We start from the raw sequence: 25,081 nt of genomic DNA on the forward strand, positions 1-25,081 counted from the left end.
TAAATACCTAACTAATCACACAGAATTACACATACACATAATTAAATCATAACTTGATTACAAATTACGTCATAAAGGAAAACGTCCCTAGTGGGCGGAACAGATATGACAGCTGGTTACACAAAAGAAAAGGGGCTGGGTTTGTGTGAAAGAGCGGGAAGACTGAGGAACAAAGGGAAGAAGTGGTGTTATCGTAAATACAGTATCTTATGCATTCTAAATTACCGGCCATTTGGAAAAGGAAAATGCAATAAATATTTACTCTGAGCTGCGCTTCGGTTGGTTGGTGGTAGATGGAAGGCCGTGTTGCCCAACCGAGTCCTTTGAAGAATGTCTCTGGTTGTCAATTGGATACGTTGTAGTAACGTCGTTGGGTGATAGACGGATTACTCTGTCTGTTCCTTCCTAACCCTCGTTTGCATCTGCTGTTGCTAACTCAACGGCTAGGAGGTATCCCTTCTGTAGTGAATCACATTTTTTGTCCATTAAAATAACATCAAATTGATCAGAAATATAGTGTAGACATTGTTAATGTTGTAAATGACTATTGTAGCTGGAACCGGCTGAATTTTTATGGAATATCTACATTGGCGTACAGAGGCCCATTATCAGCAACCACCACTCCTGTGTTCCAATGGCACGTTGTGTTATCTAATTCAACTTTATAATTTTAAAAGGCTAATTGATCATTAGAAAACCCTTTTGAAATTATGTTAGCACAGCTGAAAACTGTTGTCCTGATTAAAGAAGCAATAAAACTGGCCTTCTTTAGACTAGTTGAGTATCTGGAGCATCAGCATTTGTGGATTCGATTACAGGCTCAAAATTGCCAGAAACAAAGGACTTTCTTCTGAAACTCGTCAGTCTATTCTTGTTCTGAGAAATGAATGCTATTCCATGCGAGAAATTGCCAAGAAACTGAAGATCGCATACAATGCTGTGTACTACTCCCTTCACAGAACAGCACAACCTGGCTCTAACCAGAATAGAAAGCGGAGTGCGAGGCCCCGGTGCACAACTGAGCAAGAGGACAAGTACATTAGAGTGTCTAGTTTGAGAAACAGATGCCTCACAAGTCCTCAACTGGCAGCTCCATTAAATAGTACCCGCAAAACACCAGTCTCAACATCAACAGTGAAGAGGCAACTCTGGGATGCTGGCCTTCTAGGCAGACTACCTTTGTCCAGCGTCTGTGTTCTTTTGCCCATCTTAATTTTGTCTTTTCATTGGCCAGTCTGAGATATGGCTTTTTCTTTGCAAGCCTGCAACTCATTTCCAGCTACAATAGTAATTTACAACATTAACGATGTCTACACTGTATTTCTGACCAATTTGATGTTATTTTTTACAGACAAAATAAATAGCTTTTCTTTCAAAAACAAGGACATTTCTAAGTGACCCCAAACTGTTGAACGGTAGTGTAAATCTGTAACAATACAATCTGTATTATTTATATCAAATACAAATAAATACAACCTTACCGTGAAATGCTTACTTACAAGCCCTTAACCAACAGTGCAGTTCAAGAAGAGTTTAAATAATATTGACCAAATAAACTAAAGTAAATTTAAAAAATAAAAAAGTAACACAATAAAATAACAAGGCTATATACAGGGGTTACCGGTACCGAGTCAATGTGCGGGGGTACAGGTTAGTTGAGGTAATTTGTACACACACCTAGTATATAGGTCCTGGATGTCAAGAAGCCTGGCCCCAGTGACGTACTGGGCCGTACGCACTACCCTCTGTAGTGCCTTATGGTCAGATGCTGAGCAGTTACCATACCAGGCGGTGATGCAACCGGCCAGGATGCTCTCGATGGTACACTAATCATCTCTGTAAAACTCATGTTATGTCTCTCTCTCCCCTCTCTATGTTGCGGTCAGTTCAAACAGGCCCTCCAGGGAGGCTGAGGGGGAAGTGGGAGGGGGGCAGGCTGCGTCTGAGATGGGACACACCCCTACTGGCTCTGTCTCTCCACCTGATGTACCAGCTCCGCTACCAGCCTCAAGGGGAGGCCGTCTGGAAGGTACAGTATAGAGCCTACAGAGCCTACCTACAGAGCCTACCTACAGAGCCTACCTGTTCTGTGGTAAAACCATAAGCCTGGCTCTGTCCTTATTGCATATGTAAACAGGGAACTTGTTTTGTCATGAGTTTGTATTTTGCAGTACAAACCAATAACTGGGTGCAATTCAGTGGAGGCTGAACTGAGCCGTCCTCCCCAAAGCAGCCTCCGCTGATGTTCTTGTGTGTTGTCCTCTCTCTTCAGCTGGTGACCCTGCAGGTTTCTGAGAACAGTATTTGTCTGGACGTTCAGACTGGCAGTCAGTACTTTATCCAAGTCAGAGCCAGGCCCAACGGGTCAGTCTATGCTGGCTACTGGAGCGACTGGTCACCCCCACTTACTGTGGACACACCTTCAGATATAGGTAAAGTAACACTAGTATGGAGATCACTTTCCATATCTGATTACATAAAATGTCTGCAGTACATGGGAAGGTGGATACTGGTTGATAGTATTCTGTTATGCTCAGGTAGGCCTAGAGGTGCAACCCATGAATAGTAGATATTACAGTCAGGCAGGCTATTGTCATTCTCAAACTCTGGTTCTTTATTTGAACTCAGCAGGGGCCCTCTTCATCATCTGCATTCCTCTCATGATGCTCATCCTATCAGTTGTGTTCCTCTCAATGATCTCCAGGTATCTCAGGTAAGATGCTTTTTCAGTCTGCTTCACACTGCACACACACACACACACACGTATCTTTCACACCCTATTCATGGACATGTTGTGTACTGAATAATTTTTCCACCAGTAAGCTCAAACGGTATCTGTGGCCACCAATCCCAAATCTTGACAAAGTCCTGCACGGCTTCCTGACAGACATCAACGGCCAGACTTGGGTAAAAACTTAATTGATTGCAGTACAGTAGATTAACATTATGGAACTATAATGAACAAAAATATAAACACAGCATTTAATGCATTGGTCCCATGTTTCATGAGCTGAAATAAAACATCTCTGAAATGTTCCTTATGCACAAACATCTTATTTCTCTCAAATGTTGTGGACAAATTTGTTTACATCCCTGTTAGTGAGCATGTCTATGCCCTCCCAAGCCCACCCATGGCTGTGCCCCTGCCCATTCATGTCAAATCCATAGATTAGGCCCTAATGTATTTATTTCTATTGACTGATGTCCTTAAATGAACTGGAACTCAGTAAAATCTTTGAAATGGTTGCATGTTGCGTTTCAATTTTTGTGTAGGGTAGATCAATTGAAGGGGTCACATTTTAACTGTGTGTTCAATGTGGTTAATCTTTATGTGGATGTGTTGGAAACATTGGATCTGAGTCTCTGTATGTACCTGTGTTACCTCCATAGGACCCTCCCTTCATCATCAAGCAATATTCTGAGGAGACCCCAGCCTCTGTGGTGGAGATTATGTCTGAGAGGGAGGCTCCAGATGGAGGGAAGCTTCCCAGGGAGTCCTCCTTACTACTCTCCCCAGAACGAGGCTCCGCTGGCGGGGAGGAGGAAAGGCTCCCCACCCTGGCCCTGGAGCTCAGCCAGGACTACGTGACCCTGGCCACGGATGACGTCATCCCCTGTCTCCGAGGGAACAAGTATGTGTATGACGGGGAGGTGGGGGCAGAGTCTCGAAGCCTGGGGGAAGATGAGGTTCTCCAGATAAGGTGTCACTGCTCCTCCAACTTCCCATCATCCTCCAGTACCACGGACATCCTCAACCGCTCCTACATGCTGCTGGCCGAACAGCCTATAGAGAGACCGGACTGTCAGGACAGCAGCAGGGCCTGCAAGCTCTATGCCAACCTGAAGGGAACAAACTCAGCTAATGCAAACACCTGATTGGCACAGCTCAACAAGGGCACACAATCTGGACAGTTACAAAACATCAAAACAATATCCATTACATCACTACCAAAAGATGTCCTTGCATACAGCTTATTAAAGATGTATTTTATGACTAATGGGTGGATGACCCAAATGTGGATGAACGGATATGGATCGATATATGTTGCACGGTCATACTATATACTGTAAATATATATATATTTAACTTGTCACATATCTGTCTGTAAGGTATATACTGTACAGTGCATTCAGAAAGTATTTAGACCCCTTGATTTTTCCACATTTTGTTACGTTTCAGACTTATTCTAAAATGGATTACAACTTCTTCCGGATCGGTGTTGAGCTAACGTAGGCTAAGGTGATTAGCATAAGGTTGTAAGAAACAAACAAAAAATCCCAGGACATAGACATGTCTGATATGGGCGAAGTTTAAATTATTGTTAATCTAACAGCACTGTCCAATTTACAGTAGCTACTCGAGTGAAAAAATACCATGCTATTGTTTGAGGATAGTGCACAATTATGAAAATGTATGAATAAACCAATTAGGCACATTTGGGCAGTCTTGATACAACATTTTGAATAGATATGCAATATTTCACTGGATCACTCTAAAACCTTGCATATACCGTGCTGCCATCTAGTGGCCAAAGTCTAAATAACACCTGGTCTGGAATAATACATTATGACCTTCCTCTTGCATTGAAAATTCTCTACTACCAGATCCCATGTATTATATTCTCCTACATTCATTTCACATTTCCACAAACTTCAAAGTGTTTCCTTTCAAATGGTATCACGAATATGCATATCCTTGCTTCAGGGCCTGAGCTAAGGGCAGTTAGATTTTGGTATGTAATTTTAGGCAAAAATGTGTTTTTAAATAATAAAAATATCCTCAATTTACAATCCGTACCCAATAATGACAAAGCAAAAACAGGTTTTTAGAAATGAAATGTTTGCAAATGTATTAAAATTAAAAAACTGAAATATCACATTTACATAAGTATTCAGACCCTTTACTCAGTACTTCGTTGAAGCAACTTTGGCAGCGATTACAGCCTTGTGTCTTCTTGGGTACGACGCTACAAGCTTGGCACACCTGAATTTGGGGAGTTTGTCCCATTCTTCTCTACAGATCCTCTCAAGCTCTGTAAGGTTGGATGGGGAGCGTCACTGCACAGCTAATCTCAGGTCTTTCCAGAGATGTTCGATCAGGTTCAAGTCCGGGCTCTGGCTGGGCCACTCAAAGATATTGAGACATGTCCCGAAGCCACTCCTTCATTGTCTTTGCTGTGTGCGTTGTCCTGTTAGGTGAACCTTCGACCCAGTCTGAGGTCCTGAGCGCTCTGGAGCAGGTTTTCATCAAGGATCTCTCTGTACTTTGTCCGTTCATCTTTCCCTTGATCCTGACTAGTCTCACAGTCCCCTACCGATGAAAAACATCCCCACAGCATGATGCTGACACCCCCATGCTTCACCGTAGGGTTGGTATTGGCCAGGTGATGAGGGGTGCCTGGTTTCCTCCAGACGTGACGCTTGACACAGGCCGAAGAGTTCACTCTTGGTTTCATCAGACCAGAGAATATTTTTTCTCATGTTAGAGTCATTTAGGTGCCTTTTGGCAAACTCCAAGAGGGCTGTCATGTGCCTTTTACTGAAGTGTGGCTTCATCTGGCCACTCTACCATAAAGGCCTGATTGGTGGAGTGCTGCAGTGATGGTTAGCCTTCTGTAAGGTTCTCCCATCTCCAGAGAAACTCTGGAGCTCTGTCAGTGACCATCGGGTTCTTGGTCACCACCCTGACTGAGGCAATTTTCCCAGATTGCTGTTTGGTCAGGCAGCCAGCTCTAGGAAGAGCCTTGGTGATTCCAAACTTCTATTTAAGAATGATGGGAGGCCACTGTGTCCTTGGAGAACTTCAAAGCTGCAGACATGTTTTGGTACCCTTCCCCATATCATCGAAACACAATCCTGTCTCGGAGCTCTACGGACAATTCCTTCGACCTCATGGCTTGGTTTTTGCTGATGCACTTAACTGTGGGACCTTATATAGACAGGTGTGTGCCTTTCCAAATCATGTCTAGTCAATTGAATTTACCACAGGTGGCCTCTAATCCAGTTGTAGCAACATCAAGGATCAATGGAAATAGAATGCACAGGAGCTCAATTTCAAGTCTCATAGCAAATGGTCTAAATAAGAAATTTCAGTTTTAATAAATAAATTAGCAAACACTTCTAAAAACCTGATTTTCTTTGTCATTATGGGGTGTGAATACTTTCCGAATGTCCATCATTAAGCTTATCCCTGCAAAATAGTCTTTCTTCATTCTAACCTCTGGAAAGCAATACCGGTGCAGGTCATTTGTTCAAGTAATGTTATCATGAGTACATGAATGGAAAACTAGGCCTTCATACACAAGCATTGTTATTAAATATCTTTATTACTTTTGTAGATACAATATTCACACAACAATAATGAAGAACATCCTAAAACCAACAAGAGCAACATTAAAATGCTTGAATACAGATAAAGAGGAAAGTCAAATTGCTAACTGTGATGGGAAGTTGGCTCTTCTCCCATCAACACAATGAGTTACAACCAGATCTAAATATCCTTTTGTAACAAGGGCAATTTTCAGTAAACAAGCGTAAAACCAATATAATAGAAATCATGATTTGTGTTCTTGAATTATGACAGAACTCCATAAAGTGGTCAAATGCACTGCAGTTTCCCCATCAAGAGCTTCCAAAAATGATGTGCTGACAACAATGACATTGAAAAGCATTTGTAAAAGAACCCTAAAACAGAAGATTTCCTAAAACCTCTCAGAAGACGGCATCAAACCAAACTGAGCCTCTAAAAAGCCCCACCGTGGACAGATTCCCGGTCCTGAGTGGTACAGTAGTATTGGCTGTGGTTGAGGCGTGGGACTGTGTGGTCCAACGGTGGTCCTGATGAGTTGTAGTTATCAAACTGACCAAGTTGACTGGTAATGATGGAGCAGGTTCCCTTCTAGGCCCCAAAAAGACCCTCATCCTCCCCCCTGTACCTTAGGACCTCCGGTGGTCCTCAGTCTCTGACAGGTTTGAGTGCGTAGAGCACGTCATCCTGGCTGACGTTGAGTCTGACCCGCTGTAGCATGTCTAGACGGCTGGCCTCCAGCAGCAGCAGACGACACGCACCCAGACGCTGACACACGGCCAGACCCTCGGACACACTGATGGGCTGCAGGCCCTCCACACGACTCAGAGTCCGGTGCTGCACAAACACCTGGGAGGAGGGGACAGTGGACTTTAGATAAGGGAACTCCACAACACAGGTAAAAGAGGGATAGATGTGTTGAGCAAGAGCTGTAGTAAGTCAATGTTGTCCTCATTAGGGACTATACCTGTTGGAAGGTGGCCTCCTCCAGTCCCAGTCGTCTGAACTCAGCAATGACCGCCCTCAGGAAGAGCTGTTCCTGCAACGATGCACACCTAACACAGAGATTTCACATAGATTGACAGCTTGCTGGGCCATTGGGTACAGACTGACAGGTCTGTGGAGCAATGGGGTGTCTCTTACCTAATGGCCGTGATGTAGGAGGAGGAGAACATCTCATCCAGCGCCTCCATCACATGACTCATTTTCACCAATCCCGCGGAGGACGGGTGCGAGGCGGAGTGTTCGCAAATCTCAGTGGCGCGGCGACAGATGTCCAGACAGCGCCGGGCGTCTCCTGACAACGCTGCCACCTAGAGGACAAAATGGGGACAGTGCTCAGACACCACTGTCAAAAAGGTCGTCACAGAATACTTCACAGTGTCATTCCAATAGTTGACATTAACTGATCAATTAACCGACAGGGAAACAGCAGGACTGTGGAAGAGCCCTGGGCTGAATAATACTGTGACAATATGGCAAACCTTTCTGGAGACCAGCTGCAAAGCGTCCTCCTCGAAGGCCTTGACCTTGTTCAGTCTGGACGTGATGATCTGCTGCAGCTGCTTGAAGCTGTACGGCTGGAACGACATCCTGGTCAGGCCCTGGACATAGAGAGACGCACAGGAAGTTAGTTAAAAACAAACACTTCCATATGGACACTGGTTTGATCTGCCCTTCCAAGAGGCCCGCAAACATGTTGAAAGAATTTCACAGCAATTCAGACTATATCCAGTAAAAGCCGCCACATGGAAGCTCATATGAAAGCAGTGGTGATTGCCAGCCTGGCCCAACAATCTAACAGCTCCCTCGGGTGGTGGGGAGTGGACCAGCAGGCCGATCCATACACTGGTTGGTTGTTTAGCAACAAAATCGACACGAACGCAACTATGGGGCAAAACAGACGGGTTGGCTTAGACTGTTGACAACATGTAAACTATATTTAGTCTCAATCTTTATTGAAAACAAACACATTTACACAAATGAGCAGCGTTACAGTTGTTAGTTAGCTAGCGAGCACATTTTTTCAGTATTAGCATTGACATTAGTCAAAACAAGACATGGTAAGAAGAACAAGATGAAACTAGCCACCTATGATTCCCACATGGCAGCTTCTCGTCATTGCTGCTAGCTATCCGACTGTTCAGAATCATAACGCTTGGCTTCCGGCCACATCGATGTATGTACATCATTTTCATAACGTTGTCAGCTAACCTGTCTATGCGTTTGATCCATTCCAGAGCTAACAAACCGGATTCAACCGGTCATCAAGCCCTCGACTAGGAGAATCAGGTGAGCTAGTTCAGGGCTACAACTAAATTGTGAAACGTCTGGGTCCAAGGAGATGTTTGACAGCCAGTGCACTGAAGTATCTCCACGGGCCTTACCAGTCTGCTGGCCACCCTGTTGATCATGATCCGCTCAGGAAGGTCCATGGTGTTGGCAATGGTCAGCACCACCAGGCGGGCGTGGCGCCTTGTCGGCCAATCAAACAGGTTGTACATGACATTCTGCTTCCTGGTCCACAGAAGGTCCAGCTGGGGGGGGGGGGGGGGGCGAACACAGAGTCAGTCATAGAAACAGAATGACTAGACCGGGCATCTCCATTCAAGTCAATAAATATGTAGAATAGAGCGATTGAGTATAGAACATACACAATTCTCTGTCTTCACATCCATTACCAGCATTTCCCAGTTGGCATCAACAATGGTTACGCATTCCCCTATCCTTAGAATCGAGAGAGTGGATAAACATCGACCTTACCTCGTCCACCAGTAGCACGGTGGTCTCCTTCTTGGGGGCGGGGTTACTGAACCTTTTCTCCAATAGGGCTGCGGCGTGGTCAGCGGTCACCTTCTGGTCCGTCAGTTTCTGGAGGAGAACACAGTCAGGAGTTACACTGATACTTGGAGAGAGTGTGCGTGTGTGTGCATGTTTGTTTGTGTATATACACACACACACACACACACCTGTAGAATCTGGACGTAGGCTTGGTGAGGGTCGGTCATCTTCATGCCGTTGATCTCGATGAATCGGAACGTGGGGATTTCATCCATATCAGAGGCGTGCTGTAGACACCGGATAACCTCGTGGATGGTGGCGGTTTTTCCAGTTCCCGGAACACCAGAGATGTACATACACCTAGACAGACAGCTGCTGTAAACCTTTTTCCATAACGCTATACCAGCAAGGTAAGGAGTGTCCACACTACTGGCATCAACATAAGAACATCAAAACAATCATTCCTGCGAGCTGCCGTGACGGTGCTGATATTTTTGTGGTTTATGTAAACTCTACTGTTACTGACCATCACATAGAACAGCTAATCCAGGGTCAGGTTCAGAAGGGATGAAACTAGAGAAAAACTGAGGAAGCACTACTGAACTTGTCCAATGAGAAGCCAACACTCATTGTAGTGTCATTTCACAGTACTTTCTCCCCTTGGTTCCAAGTGAACATAACCCAGAGTTTCCCTGCCATTATCTGACAACATTTCATGACTAAGACCAATTTTTTTCATTTCAAAATAGCTTCAGAAGTTTTTTTTGGGGGGGGTAAAATATGGCAGTCCTCAAGTTCCTGAAAATTCTGGATTTGGTGAGACAGGGTTCACACAGTAACAACATTTCCTGAAACGTAGTGAGGTGTCTATCAATCTTACCCTCCGGTCCCATCCATAACCTTGCTCTCCACAAAATTATAGATATCCTGGAACTCCTGCTCCCTACAGGGAAGAGATTCTGGTACTGACGACACATGCAGCCTGAGGACAGGGACACACATGTCAATAAAACAACAAAGATCACATCTAAATAAAACAACTCCTGCTCCCTACAGGGAAGAGACAGCTGCAGTCCATCATGATGAGTTCAGATTTTTTTGTGGCCCCCACCCCCATCAAAGTTGCCCATCCCTGACTTAAACACAGAAGTAAATCATTGGCTGAACTCTACCGTCTGTATACGATGCCAGTTTGTTCTCACCTAGCCCTGGCCTCCTCCAGGATGTTCCCAGGCTGCCTGGCTGGAACAGTCCGGCTGGGAATACAGGGAGTGGCACAACGGGGGGTACTTGGGGTGACCTGGATGAGAAAACATGGAAAACACACAGAATTCCTCAATTCCTTCCTCAGCTCAGGACAGAATGGGGAAAAAAAAGAATATTAGACAGGCACCACAGAAGCCTACCACAGCCATACATACCTTCTTGCTGGGCGTTTTGTGTGGGGTCCTGACGGAGGTCTTGCAATTTCTTCCTCTGGTCTTCTTCACCACGGTCTTCTCTTCATTGCTGCTGCTCTGTAGTTCCTTCTTGGAGGGAACGAAACAGTCATCATCGCCATCGGAGATCAGCTCTTGGGTATTGTCCAACAGATTCCTATAAAAACAAATTACAGGCACCACCGAAGCCTACCACAGCCATACATACCTTCTTGCTGGGCGTTTTGTGTGGGGTCCTGACGGAGGTCTTGCAATTTCTTGCTCTGGTCTTCCTCGCCACGGTCTCTTCCTCACTATCGGTCTCTTCCTCACTATCGGTCTTCTCTTCATCGCTGCTGCTCTGTAGTTCCTTCTTGGAGGGAACGAAACAGTCATCATCGCCATCGGAGATCAGCTCTTGGGTATTGTCCAACAGATTCCTATAAAAACAAATTACAGGCACCACAGAAGCCTACCACAGCCATACATACCTTCTTGCTGGGCGTTTTGTGTGGGGTCCTGACGGAGGTCTTGCAATTTCTTGCTCTGGTCTTCCTCGCCACGGTCTCTTCCTCACTATCGGTCTCTTCCTCACTATCGGTCTTCTCTTCATCGCTGCTGCTCTGTAGTTCCTTCTTGGAGGGAACGAAACAGTCATCATCGCCATCGGAGATCAGCTCTTGGGTATTGTCCAACAGATTCCTATAAAAACAAATTACAGGCACCACAGAAGCCTACCACAGCCATACATACCTTCTTGCTGGGCGTTTTGTGTGGGGTCCTGACGGAGGTCTTGCAATTTCTTGCTCTGGTCTTCCTCGCCACGGTCTCTTCCTCACTATCGGTCTCTTCCTCACTATCGGTCTTCTCTTCATCGCTGCTGCTCTGTAGTTCCTTCTTGGAGGGAACGAAACAGTCATCATCGCCATCGGAGATCAGCTCTTGGGTATTGTCCAACAGATTCCTATAAAAACAAATTACAGGCACCACAGAAGCCTACCACAGCCATACATACCTTCTTGCTGGGCGTTTTGTGTGGGGTCCTGACGGAGGTCTTGCAATTTCTTGCTCTGGTCTTCCTCGCCACGGTCTCTTCCTCACTATCGGTCTCTTCCTCACTATCGGTCTTCTCTTCATCGCTGCTGCTCTTTAGTTCCTTCTTGGAGGGAACGAAACAGTCATCATCGCCATCGGAGATCAGCTCTTGGGTATTGTCCAACAGATTCCTATAAAAACAAATTACAGGCACCACAGAAGCCTACCACAGCCATACATACCTTCTTGCTGGGCGTTTTGTGTGGGGTCCTGACGGAGGTCTTGCAATTTCTTCCTCTGGTCTTCCTCGCCACGGTCTCTTCCTCACTATCGGTCTTCTCTTCATCGCTGCTGCTCTTTAGTTCCTTCTTGGAGGGAACGAAACAGTCATCATCGCCATCGGAGATCAGCTCTTGGGTATTGTCCAACAGATTCCTATAAAAACAAATTACAGGCACCACAGAAGCCTACCACAGCCATACATACCTTCTTGCTGGGCGTTTTGTGTGGGGTCCTGACGGAGGTCTTGCAATTTCTTCCTCTGGTCTTCCTCGCCACGGTCTCTTCCTCACTATCGGTCTTCTCTTCATCGCTGCTGCTCTGTAGTTCCTTCTTGGAGGGAACGAAACAGTCATCATCGCCATCGGAGATCAGCTCTTGGGTATTGTCCAACAGATTCCTATAAAAACAAATGACACATTTTAGTAAATAATACTTCAAACCGGCATTCCAAAAATACTTTGTACAAGAGGAAGATTTATAAAAAAAAATTAAAAAACATTTGAGATACAAATTGATAACATCGACTCAGGTGGCAACCACCACAGAGGTATCATTTAACAACCTGTCAATCTTGTTACATTTTTTTCAACTAATTTAAAATCACTCAGAAGTAAACGCTTTAAATTACTCCCTAGATGGTCACAGTTCCTTTCAGACAGTAGGGGCATACCAGAGATAGAATTAGAGGACTTTTCTGTGTGTCTGTGTTTGAGCGCATGGAGAGAAAGAGGTGAAGCATGAGGGCTTACTCCACCCAAAATATGTCCATGAAAATAAGACCACAAAGTGAGGACATTTTGTATGGAGGTCAAAGCATGTCTAATTTAGTCAACAAAAAAAAGGAATTGCTAATTTTCTACGTGAGGCTTATTTGAACTAATAGAAGTTTCATACTGGTTAGGTTCCGAATGCACTGATATGTAGGATTTCACATTCAAAAATAACTACATTATACCGGATTTGTCTGTTGTTCATTGGCTAGAATGGTCCCAACTGGTCTCGCCTCATCCCGCCAGCCTTCCATCAAAGACAGTACAGCGCTTCCATCTTTGAGGACATGCATTTCCATTGTTAGAGTGGTCACTCGACCGTCTTGTCAATATAACAGATCATCTTGGGCAGCACCATTGAGGACATCTCCATTTTGAAGTAGTCCATTTTCTTCTAGTACTTCTATGAGTTGGTGTGCATAATGCCACTTGGAGTGTGTTGTTTGAACAGGTATAAAGACAAGGTTGGTGATTTACTGCAACCGGGCAGTTATGGAATGCTTGCTCTCAAGTACAATTCATTGGCTGATCCCTCCCGATGACCTGGATGGAATCCCGATGACCTGGATGACCCTTCCTTAACCCATAATTGACAACTTTAAAACGGTGGAAGCCCTCAATAGTAATGTCCAAAAACAGGTTTTTTCCATCTGGAGACCTCCATCATTCTCTATGGGGAATACATATAAGTCACATGACAGCAAGCACTTACAACTGCTTCCTGATGCGTAACGACACCAGCTGGGCTGACTTCCTCTTGGAGCGAGGAGTCAAGGCAATCGGCTGCATGGGAGAGTCCTCAGAGTCCTCCTCCGCCCTGAGACAGACAATAATAAGAAATATGAATAACTGAATAGGATCATAAGAACAGAGTAATCAATAATGTGACTGATCAATCAGACTGTTAGATACTCACAGCACCCCCAGAGCAGGCTCTCTAATGGCCATGGCAGACTCTTTCCTCCTGGAGGGGGTGGTAGGTCTTTGGGAAGACAGAAAAGCGTATGAGTCAAGACACTCAATTTACAATGTACTATTACTACGAATATGTGACTTGTCTATTGGTTAAGGTGACTTAGCTGTCCGTAGTAAACACACTGCTTATCAACATTGGCTAAGTGACGTCTCATTAGCTGTGGATTTTTAACCCATCTCAAATGAAGCCAGTGGAACTATGTACCATCTGCTGCGAAGCCATGTCTGAAGAAAGACAGGCAAGCTCCCACCAAGTGCTCCAATCTGATCGCAATACCCCGCATACACCACCACACCCGTGCTCCTGTCACCGGACCTGGGGTGGCCCACTCACTTCTGTCCCCTAACATAGTTCCTCCTGGGGGTGGCCTGTCTCTTCTTGGGGGTGTTGGCAGAGCCAGCGTCTGTAGGTAACCCTGCCTCAAATACCTCATCCTCTAGGGCCAGGGGAATGACTGCCAGCAACAGGTCACTGTAGAGGAAGGGAACACACTGGCTTACTGATACTACTCACAGTATATGAGAGGACCCTGGGATGTTGGTGGTAAAGCTTCCACAACCAGGACATTGAGCTTGGAGGACCCTGGGATGATGTTAAAGCTTCCACAACCAGGACATTGAGCTTGGAGGACCCTGGGATGATGTTAAAGCTTCCACAACCAGGACATTGAGCTTGGAGGACCCTGGGATGATGTTAAAGCTTCCACAACCAGGACATTGAGTTGGAGGACCCTGGGACGATGTTAAAGCTTCCACAACCGGTCTGCCGAGTGGCGCAGCAGTCTAAGGCACAAATCGCAGTGCCAGAGGCGTCACTCCAGACCCGAGTTAGATCCCGGGCTGTATCACAACCAGCCGTGATCAGGAGTCCCACAGGGGACGGCGCACAATTGGCGCAGCGTCGTCCGGGTTAGGGGAGGTTTTGGCTGGGAGGGGGGCGGGGGGGCTTTACTTGGCTTCTCGTGCTCTAGCGACTTCTTGTGGCGGGCTGGGCGCCTGCAGGCTGACCTTGTTCGTCAGTTGAACAGTGTTTTCTCCCGACACATTGGTGTGGCTGGCTTCCGGGTTAAGAGGGCGGGTGTTAAGAAGCGCGGTTTGGCGGGTCATGTTTCGGGGGACGCATGACTCAACCTTCAGCTCCAGAGCCCATTGGGGAGTTTCAGCATCGAAATTGTGGAGAAAAAGGGGGTAAAAATATATTTTTATAATTCCACAACCAGGACATTGAGCTTGGAGGACCCTGGGATGATGTTAAAGCTTCCACAACCAGGACATGGTTGAATATAGTGTTAGGAATTATGTTTAGAGGCTGACAAGTAGTTATTTTGCAAAGCACACACGATGAAAATGTGAAAAATAGCTAAGATCTAACCCAAATGGCACCAGCTGATCTGTGTAACATTTTACAGCTGATCTCTGTAGAAAGCCCTGTAGAAACAGCATCACACATAACTCTGTCTATTCCTGTGGTACCAGAGTCAAGGATACTCCGAGTCTAACCCTAACCCTACCTGGAAAAGTCCTGTTCTCCCAGGGCAGTAGGAGACAGTCTGTCCAGGCTGATCGAGGTGAGCTTCCAGGGGAACCTCCTCTGGCCGTTAGGGGTCTTGCAGCCACTTCTCATGGGAGAGAGGCTGCAGCCATGCTGGAGGGAGTGTGAAACCGAGGAGCTCAGTTTGAGGGATATAACTTTCTCTGACTCCATCTCTTCATCCAAGAGCTCACAGAGGACATCTGATCTGGTCATTTTCTTCCCTGGACCTTGTAGAAGTAGACAGACACACACAAACGTTACACCACCAGGACCGGCTCTCCCAGGCACTCCACCATCTCCTCTTGACCAACACACTGTTAAAAATGAACTCATTTTAGATGATCACATCCTGAGATAAAGACACTCACTAGCCCCGATGCTGAGCTGTAGTTTCTTGCGTACACCCAGTGTGTCTGCAGCGCTGCCCCTCCTCTTGGCGCTCAGGATTTTAGAGGCAGAGAGCTTGGAGGCAGAGTGGATCGACTCTGCCTCAAGGGTACTCCTCTTCCCGGCGCTCATGGTGGCTCTAGTGTCAGACACAGACCCTGCTCTCCTCATCACTGTGGGGTCTGGGGTGGGCAGGGCACGATGCACCGGGCCCCGAGACACAGGGGTTGCCGTGGGGGAAGCACAGGGGGGAAACAGAGGGAGAGCAGGTTTGGGGGGGGTTGAGGCAGAGGTATCCTGCATCAGGACAGGGTCTAAAACATTGAAGGCCTTGGTGTCCCAGGACAGCTTTACATAGAGGGTGTCCTTGGTTCCAGGCTCTGGAAAAGGAGTATCTTCAGGGACGTGCTGGACCTGGGGAGCAGAGGAAAGATGTTCAAATGGCATCAAAATCCATATAAAAATCAAACACTTATTAAGTGCTTTAATAATGTCAACAGTCACAAAAGACTGAGCAAATGACCACAGAACCGAACTACGAAAGCAATAAGTGAATAGGGACAAGGAAAAGCACATCTAAGAATACTTAAGAGGGTCAACGCTCAAGTCAACAAGAGAGAGCACAGGCGCTAACGCTACGGTTCTACAGGTGAATTATCCTGCCTCACATGTACAGTGCCAAGGATGGATTCTGCGTTGATCTCATCGTCACAGGCACGTCCCAGGTAGTAGAAGATCTCCTGGGGATGGGGGCTCCTGCCCAGCAACAACTTCTTATTTTGGGGCACCTCAGACATGCGCAAGAACCACTGCACCAGCGCCTTCTTCTGCTTGTGGGACTCTTGAGGACCAAAGACACGTACACAAGGTCATTGCAGGACATGATCCACTTTGCTACTTACGCCTAGGTGCTTGAAATAAGGATGACAATGTTTCTCCACCTAATAGAGCATTTTCAAAATATTTCTGCCAAATTCATCTGAGCAAAAATACTGATAGGCTAGCCAGCCTAGTATAACTTACCTAGTTAAATAAAGGTTAATCTTAAAAAAATAAAAAGCCATTATGCACATTACATAACATTAAACCATCACTCACCATCGCCAAATAACTTGAGAAGCTTGGCAACAAAGGGGTATTCATCATCATTTCCCTCAATGAGGATGTACTGGCCAGGTGTTACAGTGGTGACTGCCTCCTGACCCTCCACGCTCATGTTCAAGTACCTAGAGAGTAAAAGACCAACAAACATTGTTTCCTTTGGAAATCAAGTGGAACAAAAATATGAACGAACAGCGTTGTTGACGAGGACCCAAGCAAATGTATGTATTGACACTATGCTAGAACTAAGTTGAAACTTACTCAAAGCCATAACTCTTTAATTTTCTGTCGAAGATATAAGGTCTTCCGCCCCATTTGTAGATACGTCTCACTCTCAGTCTTGTAAAGTAGCGGACCATAATTACAGACCTTTACAAAAGACACATTTTGGCACAGTGGGTAAATCAATACTCGGTTGACAACTTGGGACAAAGACAACTCACGTTAGATAGTTGCAATACTTGCACTCGATAACCCAAGGTGCAAGATGGCCTTAGAGGTTAACGTTAGCTAGTAAACTATGAATAGGCTAGCTACAATACTCACAGAAAAGAGACAGCCACTCGTCTGATAAAAGTCGAACGGGCAAGTTGATCAAATTTCAAGCAGTTTAATATAAACGAAGATGCGCTGTAGTGTAGTAATATAGCTAGTTATCTTTTACACGTAGCTAGCTAACAAAAAAAAAAAAAAAGTTGTCTAGTACAAAGGATTACGTGGCTGCACTTTCTACCTTTCGCGCGAAAAGAAATTGCGTGCTTGGCATGTGACTGTAGTATCGACCAATGAACACCTTCACATTCTGCCCCGGAAGTGTACGTTGTTACACGGGAAGATATACAGCAACTTCTAATGCGAATTCGTTTCCCACAGCAACTCATTTTTAATTCCGGTTTGAGCAGTAAAAATGGCAAATAGGACTGTTAAAGATGCAAACAGTATACATGGAACAAATCCACAATACTTGGTAGAGAAAATTATTCGTACTCGAATTTATGAATCAAAATATTGGAAAGAAGAATGCTTTGGACTGACTGGTGAGTTGGAGCTGGTTAGCTAACACTAGGTAGTTTGAAGTACAAATACCACACATGTAAACAAATGAACTATTAGTAAGTGTGCTTACGTCTAGTACATTTTACCCTGTTAGTTACTTACACTCACTTAGACTTGCTCACACACTAATAGGAGGTTTATGCACACCAAAGGTATTGGCTTGGCTAGCATCACTTGATGCCATGCATGTAACGTTACATGGGTTTTGGATGGCGTTGGGAGAGTATGTGTATTAGTTGGAATCCTTAAGTTGTGCATCGTTCTGGTGGGTGGCGACGGAAAAGAGCCACAATATGTATAATCTCTAGAATCCCTCGCTATCAAATAAACATCTGAATCCAACTTTTGTCCAAACCTCGGGCATGTTTGATCATCTTTCTAATCACTATTTTCTCCTTGATCTACAGCCGAACTTGTCGTTGACAAAGCCATGGCGTTGAAGTTTGTCGGAGGAGTCTATGGAGGAAATATCAAACCTACACCGTTCCTGTGTCTCACTCTGAAGATGCTACAGATTCAGCCTGAAAAAGACATCATTGTAGAATTCATCAAGAACGAGGATTTCAAGTAAGTCTGGGCTTTTGGGTTGGTTATTACAAGTCTTTATGTATTTAATCATACATTTTAAAAGTTAGATAAACTGTCTTCTAACTCCTAGCTTGACAAATGTGACATAAACAAATCGGTATGTTCATGCATTACATACCTCACTGTGATGTTTTTCTTCACCTTAGGTATGTCCGCTTGCTAGGGGCAATGTACATGAGGTTGACTGGGACATCAGTGGATTGCTACAAATACCTGGAACCACTGTACAACGACTACCGAAAAATCAAGAGTCAGAACCGAAATGGAGGTGAGTCCTTTCGTTTATGTGTATTATGGAATGATTGTACAATGCAAAATATCTCCTGGTTTTAAATGGCACCATATCCTTTCACTGTTTGTTTCAGAGTTTGAGCTGCAACATGTAGATGAGTTCATTGATGAACTGCTACACTCTGAGAGAATGTGTGACATCATCCTTCCCAGGCTTCAGGTAAGTCTACCCCCCTTGTATGTGCTCACACCCCTTTTCACTGACCTAGACCGCTGACATTCTTTTGCGTGTGTTGACTACAGAAAAGGCAGGTCCTTGAGGAGGCGGAGTTATTAGACACACGCATCAGCGCCCTAGAAGAGGACCTGGATGAAGTGGAGACCAGTGACGAGGAAGACGAGGAAGAGGAAAAGGTTGTTGTCTTGTCTTTATCCACCTACAGCCTGCATAGACTAACTGTAAAGTTGAGTAAACTTCGGCTAGTAGGCAGAGGAATGTTAATGTTGTTTCACTCTGTCCATGTCTGTCTCTTTATCTCCTGTCTGTCTGTTCAAATGTCTACAGCCAGAGAGAGTTCAGACCCCAGAGCCCCATAGACGGAGTTACCGGGACAACGACCGCCCTCGCCGTTCGCCCTCTCCACGCTACAGACGCAGCCGTTCACCCAGACGGTAACTAGTAATTGATCTAATCTAAAGTCCAGAATCACCTTTATTCGCCATTTACACATACTCAGAATTAATTTATTTTCACATCCTGAAGACACTAAACGTCTTTTATCCGTTTTATTCTGTCCAGGAGGAGCAGATCACCCAAGAGACGAAGGTATGTAGTCTCTACCTTGGTTGTTTTCTGCTGGATTTTCCTTGTGTTTTCCATTGTACCATCAGATGGTAAACTCAGATATTGAAATATAATGTTAAAAAATGTAGTGTTTGATCTATAAAGGGACTGAAGCTTAGATTTAATTGAGTATGGTCTTGGTTACTTATAAGCAGTGCTGTATTAATATTGTCTGTATTGTTTCTGTTTTAACTCACAGCCCATCCCCCAGACGAGAGCGCCACCGCAGCAAAAGTCCCCGTCGCCACCGCAGCCGCTCCCGAGAGAGACGTCACCGCTCAAAGTCCCCAGGTATCATAGCAATGCCAACTACATCAAAAGTCACATATGCTTGTGACTGATAGTCAGCTGTAATCATTTGACTTTAACATGTTTGTAACAATAGTCCCAGTCTGACCTAGAGCTGCTCTGTTTTGTCCCAGGCCATCACAGAAGCCACAGGCATCGCAGTCACTCCAAATCCCCAGAGAGGTAAGTAATGGAGCAAGAGAACTCCACTATACTAGTTTAAAATGCCACTTTCTATGTTCTTGGTGTAGTTGAATTGTCTGTGAATACCAGCATGTGAAAGATGGAGATGTTTTTTGTGTGAGAGTAGCTAGGTTTCCATCCAATTGGCCACAGATTTTCATGTGAATACTCTCAAATCTGCATGAAACAATAAGTGCATTTTCCCAGCAGCGATGTTTCCATATAAATGGATTTATTGCAGATGAAAGGCTGTGTGTGATGATGTAGTGCACATAAAAAAAATATTTTCCTATTAAATTCCCATGTACCGTCGCATTTTCAACTCTACTGATGGTTTTGACAAACAAACTGGCATTATATAGCAAATGTACCCTCTCTGGTCTTGGCACATGCTCTAGCTAACAGCTGGTGGGTAGGCTACCTACACGATGAGATTGTTGTGGATAAGAGCGAGATTATTTTCACCAGAGTAAGTCCCTCGATATTTATTGGAAAAGAGCATCACCACCTTGTGACGTTCATCATAACCTAATAAACTGCATGCTTTTCGAAATTATTATTATGCCAATATTTGCGCATGAAGGCGTTTCCACGGCCATTTCTCGCATAATTAATTTTACCGACCCAAAAAGATCCCACCATGTTGAACAAACATTGTCTGTTGAAATGTATAGAATTGTACCGGCATTTCCTGTTTCCATCAGCCCGGTCATTACTTTTTTAATGCGTCATATAATTAATGCGCATTAAATGGTTGGATGGAAACCGGGTTTATGTCACCTACTGTTGTTGATTTCTTCATCTCTGTTTCAGGAGTTCAAAAAAGAGCCACAAGAAGAGTCGAAGAGGGAACGAGTGACCCATTTTTGTATTTTGTTCTCTTGGACATTTCCTCTTTTTGACTTGGAAGTTGTGACAAAATGTTTACGTCTGTGTGTGGAATCACTGGTATTTTGTATTTCATTTTGGAAACTGATTGCATGTAAAAAATATTTTCAGACCATGTTGCAGTAAAAATCTATCTCCAATGTATTTCTAAAATCTGCAGCTCGTATGGAGCTGTCCACAACCCTATACATCAGTGGATAAAGTTTCTCAAGGTTTTAAACATAAGGACCTTTTGTTGTGTGATCCGGTGTGATTATGGCAACACTGGCTAGTAAGAGTCTAGAAAATAGAACTCAACTCGTAGACCGACCAAAATTGACCCGTCATCAGAAGCATAATTAGCTGACGTCAATAAGGGTTTCAGGGCCTCCCGGGTGGCGCAGTGGTCTAGGGCGCAGTTTGCGCCCAGGCTCTGCGCCACCTGGGAGGCCCGGATGGCCGGTAGGGATATCCTTGTCTCATCGCGCACTAGCGACTCCTGTGGCGGACCGGGCGCAGTACGTGCTAACCAAGGTAGCCAGGTGCACAGTGTTTCCTCCGACACATTGGTGCGGCTGGCTTCCGGGTTGGAGGTGCACTGTGTTAAGAAGCAATTGGATACCATGAAAAGGGGGTCAAATTGATTTAAAATAAAATAAGGGTTTTCACTTCTCCACTGCTTTTCAGGAAGTTCCCAGAAGGCATCCAACATATTTATCTACTCTGGTAGTATGTCATCTGTTTAGACCATGTGTCAAGCTCATTCCCCTGAGGGCAGAGTGTCCCTAGGTTTTCGCTCCTCCCTTGTACTTGATTGATGAATTAAGGTTACTGATTAGTAAGGAAGTCCCCTCACCTGGTTATCTAGGTCTTAATTGAAAGGAAAAACCTGCGGACTCTAGGCTGTCCGTGGAATGAGTTTGAAACCACTGGTTTAAACTCGGCTTCCTGATGTAAACCCTACTCTTTGTCAATGGTAGAATTCAATTCAACTACAATCTATTGAATATGGGATATTTTTTTAATTGGATGTTAAATGTGTTCACATTTTTTACGCCTGTATGGAACCCCTGGTGTTTGTATTTCATTTTAGAAACTGATTGGATTTTTTGATATTTTCAGACTATGTTACAGAAAGAATCAATCTGAATTGTATTTCTTAAATCTGCAGCTCATACGCAGCTGTCAACAACCCTATGCACCACACTTATACAAATAAATAACTTATTTTGCCCTCATTGGAAATATTACAAAAATAAGTGTTATGGGCATGAGGAATTATTTTAGTCTAAAAACACAAAAATAATTAAATCAATAGTTTTATTTGCATGGCTCTTTCAACAACAACAAAAAACATTTGGCACAATTTGTTTAGCAGCAACCTGATCTAGAGAGCCCAATGAGCATAAAGAGAAAATACATTGTATGTACAATTTGGTTAACCTCTTTGATTGGTTAATTCTCATCCTTGCTCTTATTCATTGTGAGAAGAAAGGTTTTTGAGAAATTCCCAGATTTCTGCACATCTTTGATTTCTTCCCCGTTGTTCAATTTTCCTCAAGATGTTGAAACTCTTTTTACCGTATTTGTTAGGATTTGGTATCTTTGCTGCCTTCTTGTGATAATCAATTGATGCATTGCGATCCTGGATGTGGAAGTTGCTGTATTGGGCATAATGGAAGTAGAGTATCTGCAACTCGTCTGGATCCTGCTCGTTGGAAAATAAATTCTCATAGATCTGATTGGCTGTTTCTGTCCTGTCTGATTCTGCGTAGATGCTTGCAAGCTCCAGTTGGACCTTTAGTGATGTCTCTGGATAGAGTGAGATCAGATCTGTATAGAGACTGATGGCTCTGTCGCACATGCTCTGCCTCCTCGGACTGTCCTCCTTTGAAAATATTTTCCATTTGTAGGAATTCGCTAGCTGTTTTTTCAGGTAGCGCACATTTGGGTGTCTTTCCAGAGCCTCGTCTGCTAGGTCAATAGCTTCATTGTATGATAAATATGTTCTGTAAAACTGAAGTAAGGGTCTAAGACCACTGTAGCAACTGACAGGCTTCTTTAAAATTTGCTGCGCTATCTGTTGTGCTTCCTTCCTTCTCACCTGGCCATTCCGGCCAAGTCTTAACAGATAGATACTTGCTACATACAAATTGTCTGGATCGTGTTCCTTGGCAAGTCTCAGCTCCTCTAGAACCTCAGACTCCTTCTGTTGATTGTTTGGATGAAAACAGTAGACTGAGTCTAAGGCCAAGGCATGGCTTGATTGCCACTCCTTTCTCTCAGGTTCCATCCTAATAGCCATTTGAAAGTAATCTATTGCTTTCAGTCTTTTGTCCTGGCCAAACTTCATGAGGGTCCAGGCTTTTTCAACACACACCTCAGGGTGCAGTTCTCCCTGGGAAGGCGAGGGGTAATCTCGTAGCAGTCCCTCAACCTTTGTCAAGCACCGCTGGCTCTCCGCCTGGTTATCCAGGTGATAGTGCACCCAGGCTAGGTTCCCATAGTGGACCAGCTGCCAAGGACCCATCGTGTCTGAAGGACTGTTTAGGTGAAAGGCCTCCTCTGCCTTACTGAGGCACTGCAGGGCTGCGTCAGTGGAGTCCAGGGTGTGGTGTATGTAAGCCCACAAGTTGTACATCTGACCCAGCCATGGAAAGCCCTCGTCACTGCCAATGTCCTCCAGGTGATCTCTGTGAATGAGCAGCATGTACCTGCTGAGTTCCAGTCCCCAGGTGAAGTGACACTCCAGCTCTTCCAGTTTAGTCTTCAGGGCGGTCTGAGCAGGGCTGGTTAAGACAAGGGTTGGAACAGGAAACTGTTTTAAAACTATTAAGCATCAAGATCAAGAGTTAATGTGAAACAAGTCCATCCCTAATCTAATTGGAGTTAGTTAACATTGAGTTCTATAGAATCTGTAGTTTTTTGTTGATTTTCTTTATTTAAGGAGTACTTACTTCATAGTTGAGCAGGAGTATGATTTATTGTGTCTGTCTTGAGTTTCCTGAACAAGTGAGTAAACACCCTGGCTTTATATCCATGTCCTTACCGTTATCTTGCACCGCAGTGGGTTGGGTGCCATAAAACCAATGTTCACCTCCACGTAATGCTTGGACTCTGCTTTCCATTTCAGTGGACAGAAACACACGCATTGAAGGCTTACACCTACATGTATAGGTGACTACCCTAGACATCGCTCTCATGTCATTTCCTACAAAGAGAATGAACTGTAGTATATACAGTACCAGTCAAAAGTTTGGACACACCTACTCATTCAAGTGTTTTTCTTATTTTTTTCTGCATTGCAGAATAAGAGTGACAACATTAAAACTATAAAATAACACATGGAATCAAGTAGTACCCAAAAACGTCTTAAACAAATCAAAATATATTTTATATTCTTCAAAGTAGCCACCCTTTGCCTTGATGAAAGCTTTGCGCATGCTTGGCATTCTCTCAACCAGCTTCATCTGGAATGCATTTCCATTAACAGGTGTGCCTTGTTAAAAGTTCATTTGTGGAATTTCTTTCCTTCTTAATGCGTTTGAGTCGATCAGTTGTGTTGTGACAAGGAAGGGGTAAAACACAGAGTCCATATTATGGCAAGAACAGCTCAAATAACCAAAGAGAAAGGACAGTCCATCATTACTTTAAGACATTAAGGTCAGTCAATGCGGAACATTTCAATAACTTTTTTAAAGTTTCTTCAAGTGCAGTTGCAAAAACCCATCAAGAGCTATGAGGAAACTGGCTTTCATGAGGACCGCCACAGGAAAGGAAGACCCAGAGTTACCTCTGCTGCAGAGGAAAAGTTCATTATAGTTAACTGCACCTTTGCAGGCCAAATAAGTGCTTCACAGAGTTCAAGTAACAGACACATCTCAACATCAACTGTTCAGAGGAGAATCAGGCCTTCATGGTCGAATTGCTGCAAAGAAACCACTACTAAAGGACACCAATTAGAAGAAGAGACTTGCTTGGTCCAAGAAACACGATCAATGGACATTAGACCGGTGGAAATCTGTCCTTTGATCTGATGAGTCCAAATTTGTGATTTTTGGTTCCAACCACTGTCTTTGTGAGATGCAGAGTAGGTGAACGGAGGATCTCCGCCTGTGTGGTTCCCACCGTGAAGCATGGAGGAGGTGGTGTGGGGGTGGTTTGCTGGTGACACGGTCAGTGATTTATTTAGAATTGAAGGCATGCTTAACCAGCGTGGCTACCACAGCATTTTGCAGCGATATGCCATCCCACCTGGTTTGCGCTTAGTGGGACTATCATTTGTTTTTCAACAGGACAATAACCCAACTCACCTCCAGTCTGTGTAAGGGCTATTTGACCAATAAGGAGAGTGATGGAGTGCTACATCAGATGACCTGGCCTCCACAATCACCCGACCTCAACCCAATTGAGAAGGTTTGGCATGAGTTGAAC

At 44.6% G+C, this 25,081-nt stretch overlaps 4 protein-coding genes across 16 annotated transcripts in view; 2 read left to right on the forward strand and 2 right to left on the reverse strand.

The window, feature by feature from the left end:
* Positions 1 to 4,883, forward strand: part of LOC139409495 (thrombopoietin receptor-like) — a 9,164-nt gene extending 4,281 nt beyond the window's left edge. Inside the window, exons 8-12 of one of the 2 annotated variants that reach the window (XM_071154728.1) lie at positions 1,887 to 2,029; positions 2,273 to 2,432; positions 2,629 to 2,713; positions 2,820 to 2,907; positions 3,391 to 4,883. In XM_071154728.1, coding sequence (XP_071010829.1) covers positions 1,887 to 2,029; positions 2,273 to 2,432; positions 2,629 to 2,713; positions 2,820 to 2,907; positions 3,391 to 3,876 — 962 coding nt within the window. In that variant the 3' untranslated portion in view covers positions 3,877 to 4,883. The remainder of the gene's footprint in view (positions 1 to 1,886; positions 2,030 to 2,272; positions 2,433 to 2,628; positions 2,714 to 2,819; positions 2,908 to 3,390) is intronic. The other variant, XM_071154729.1, reaches the window with a different exon arrangement.
* A 1,424-nt stretch (positions 4,884 to 6,307) lies between these two features.
* On the reverse strand, positions 6,308 to 17,358 carry LOC139409494 (origin recognition complex, subunit 1). 11 transcript variants are annotated; one of them, XM_071154717.1, is made up of 24 exons: positions 17,137 to 17,358; positions 16,852 to 16,959; positions 16,588 to 16,715; positions 16,158 to 16,330; positions 15,471 to 15,903; positions 15,080 to 15,329; positions 13,510 to 13,575; positions 13,306 to 13,410; positions 12,028 to 12,220; positions 11,784 to 11,906; positions 11,522 to 11,665; positions 11,260 to 11,403; positions 10,998 to 11,141; positions 10,736 to 10,879; positions 10,510 to 10,617; positions 10,291 to 10,388; positions 9,969 to 10,070; positions 9,277 to 9,448; positions 9,071 to 9,178; positions 8,695 to 8,844; positions 7,792 to 7,911; positions 7,451 to 7,620; positions 7,275 to 7,362; positions 6,308 to 7,156 (listed from the first exon to the last, which is right to left on the reverse strand). In XM_071154717.1, the coding sequence occupies exons 2-24, from the start codon at positions 16,947 to 16,949 to the stop codon at positions 6,956 to 6,958; spliced, it is 3,462 nt and encodes a 1,153-aa protein (XP_071010818.1). In that variant the 5' UTR covers positions 16,950 to 16,959; positions 17,137 to 17,358; the 3' UTR covers positions 6,308 to 6,955. The 11 variants fall into 11 exon arrangements, with proteins under 11 accessions (XP_071010818.1, XP_071010819.1, XP_071010825.1 ...); XM_071154718.1 differs by having other exon boundaries at positions 11,522 to 11,662; positions 11,784 to 11,909; XM_071154724.1 differs by having other exon boundaries at positions 10,510 to 10,614; positions 10,736 to 10,876; positions 10,998 to 11,138; positions 11,260 to 11,400; positions 11,784 to 11,909.
* A 29-nt stretch (positions 17,359 to 17,387) lies between these two features.
* On the forward strand, positions 17,388 to 22,389 carry LOC139409496 (pre-mRNA processing factor 38A). Of its 2 annotated transcripts, XM_071154731.1 has the most exons (10): positions 17,388 to 17,627; positions 18,054 to 18,213; positions 18,381 to 18,502; positions 18,600 to 18,685; positions 18,769 to 18,879; positions 19,031 to 19,137; positions 19,265 to 19,291; positions 19,509 to 19,600; positions 19,732 to 19,780; positions 20,594 to 22,389. In XM_071154731.1, the coding sequence occupies exons 1-10, from the start codon at positions 17,498 to 17,500 to the stop codon at positions 20,637 to 20,639; spliced, it is 930 nt and encodes a 309-aa protein (XP_071010832.1). In that variant the 5' UTR covers positions 17,388 to 17,497; the 3' UTR covers positions 20,640 to 22,389. The 2 variants fall into 2 exon arrangements, with proteins under 2 accessions (XP_071010832.1, XP_071010831.1); XM_071154730.1 differs by lacking the exon at positions 19,732 to 19,780 and having other exon boundaries at positions 17,476 to 17,627; positions 19,509 to 19,549; positions 21,078 to 22,389.
* LOC139409785 (interferon-induced protein with tetratricopeptide repeats 5-like) lies at positions 22,122 to 23,502 on the reverse strand. Its single transcript, XM_071155163.1, has one exon. It carries the CDS (start codon positions 23,355 to 23,357, stop codon positions 22,122 to 22,124), a length of 1,236 nt encoding a protein of 411 aa, XP_071011264.1. The 5' UTR covers positions 23,358 to 23,502.
* Positions 23,503 to 25,081: the final 1,579 nt, after the last annotated feature.

This window comes from Oncorhynchus clarkii, chromosome 5 (assembly GCF_045791955.1).
Source record: "Oncorhynchus clarkii lewisi isolate Uvic-CL-2024 chromosome 5, UVic_Ocla_1.0, whole genome shotgun sequence".
Lineage (NCBI taxonomy): Eukaryota > Metazoa > Chordata > Actinopteri > Salmoniformes > Salmonidae > Oncorhynchus > Oncorhynchus clarkii.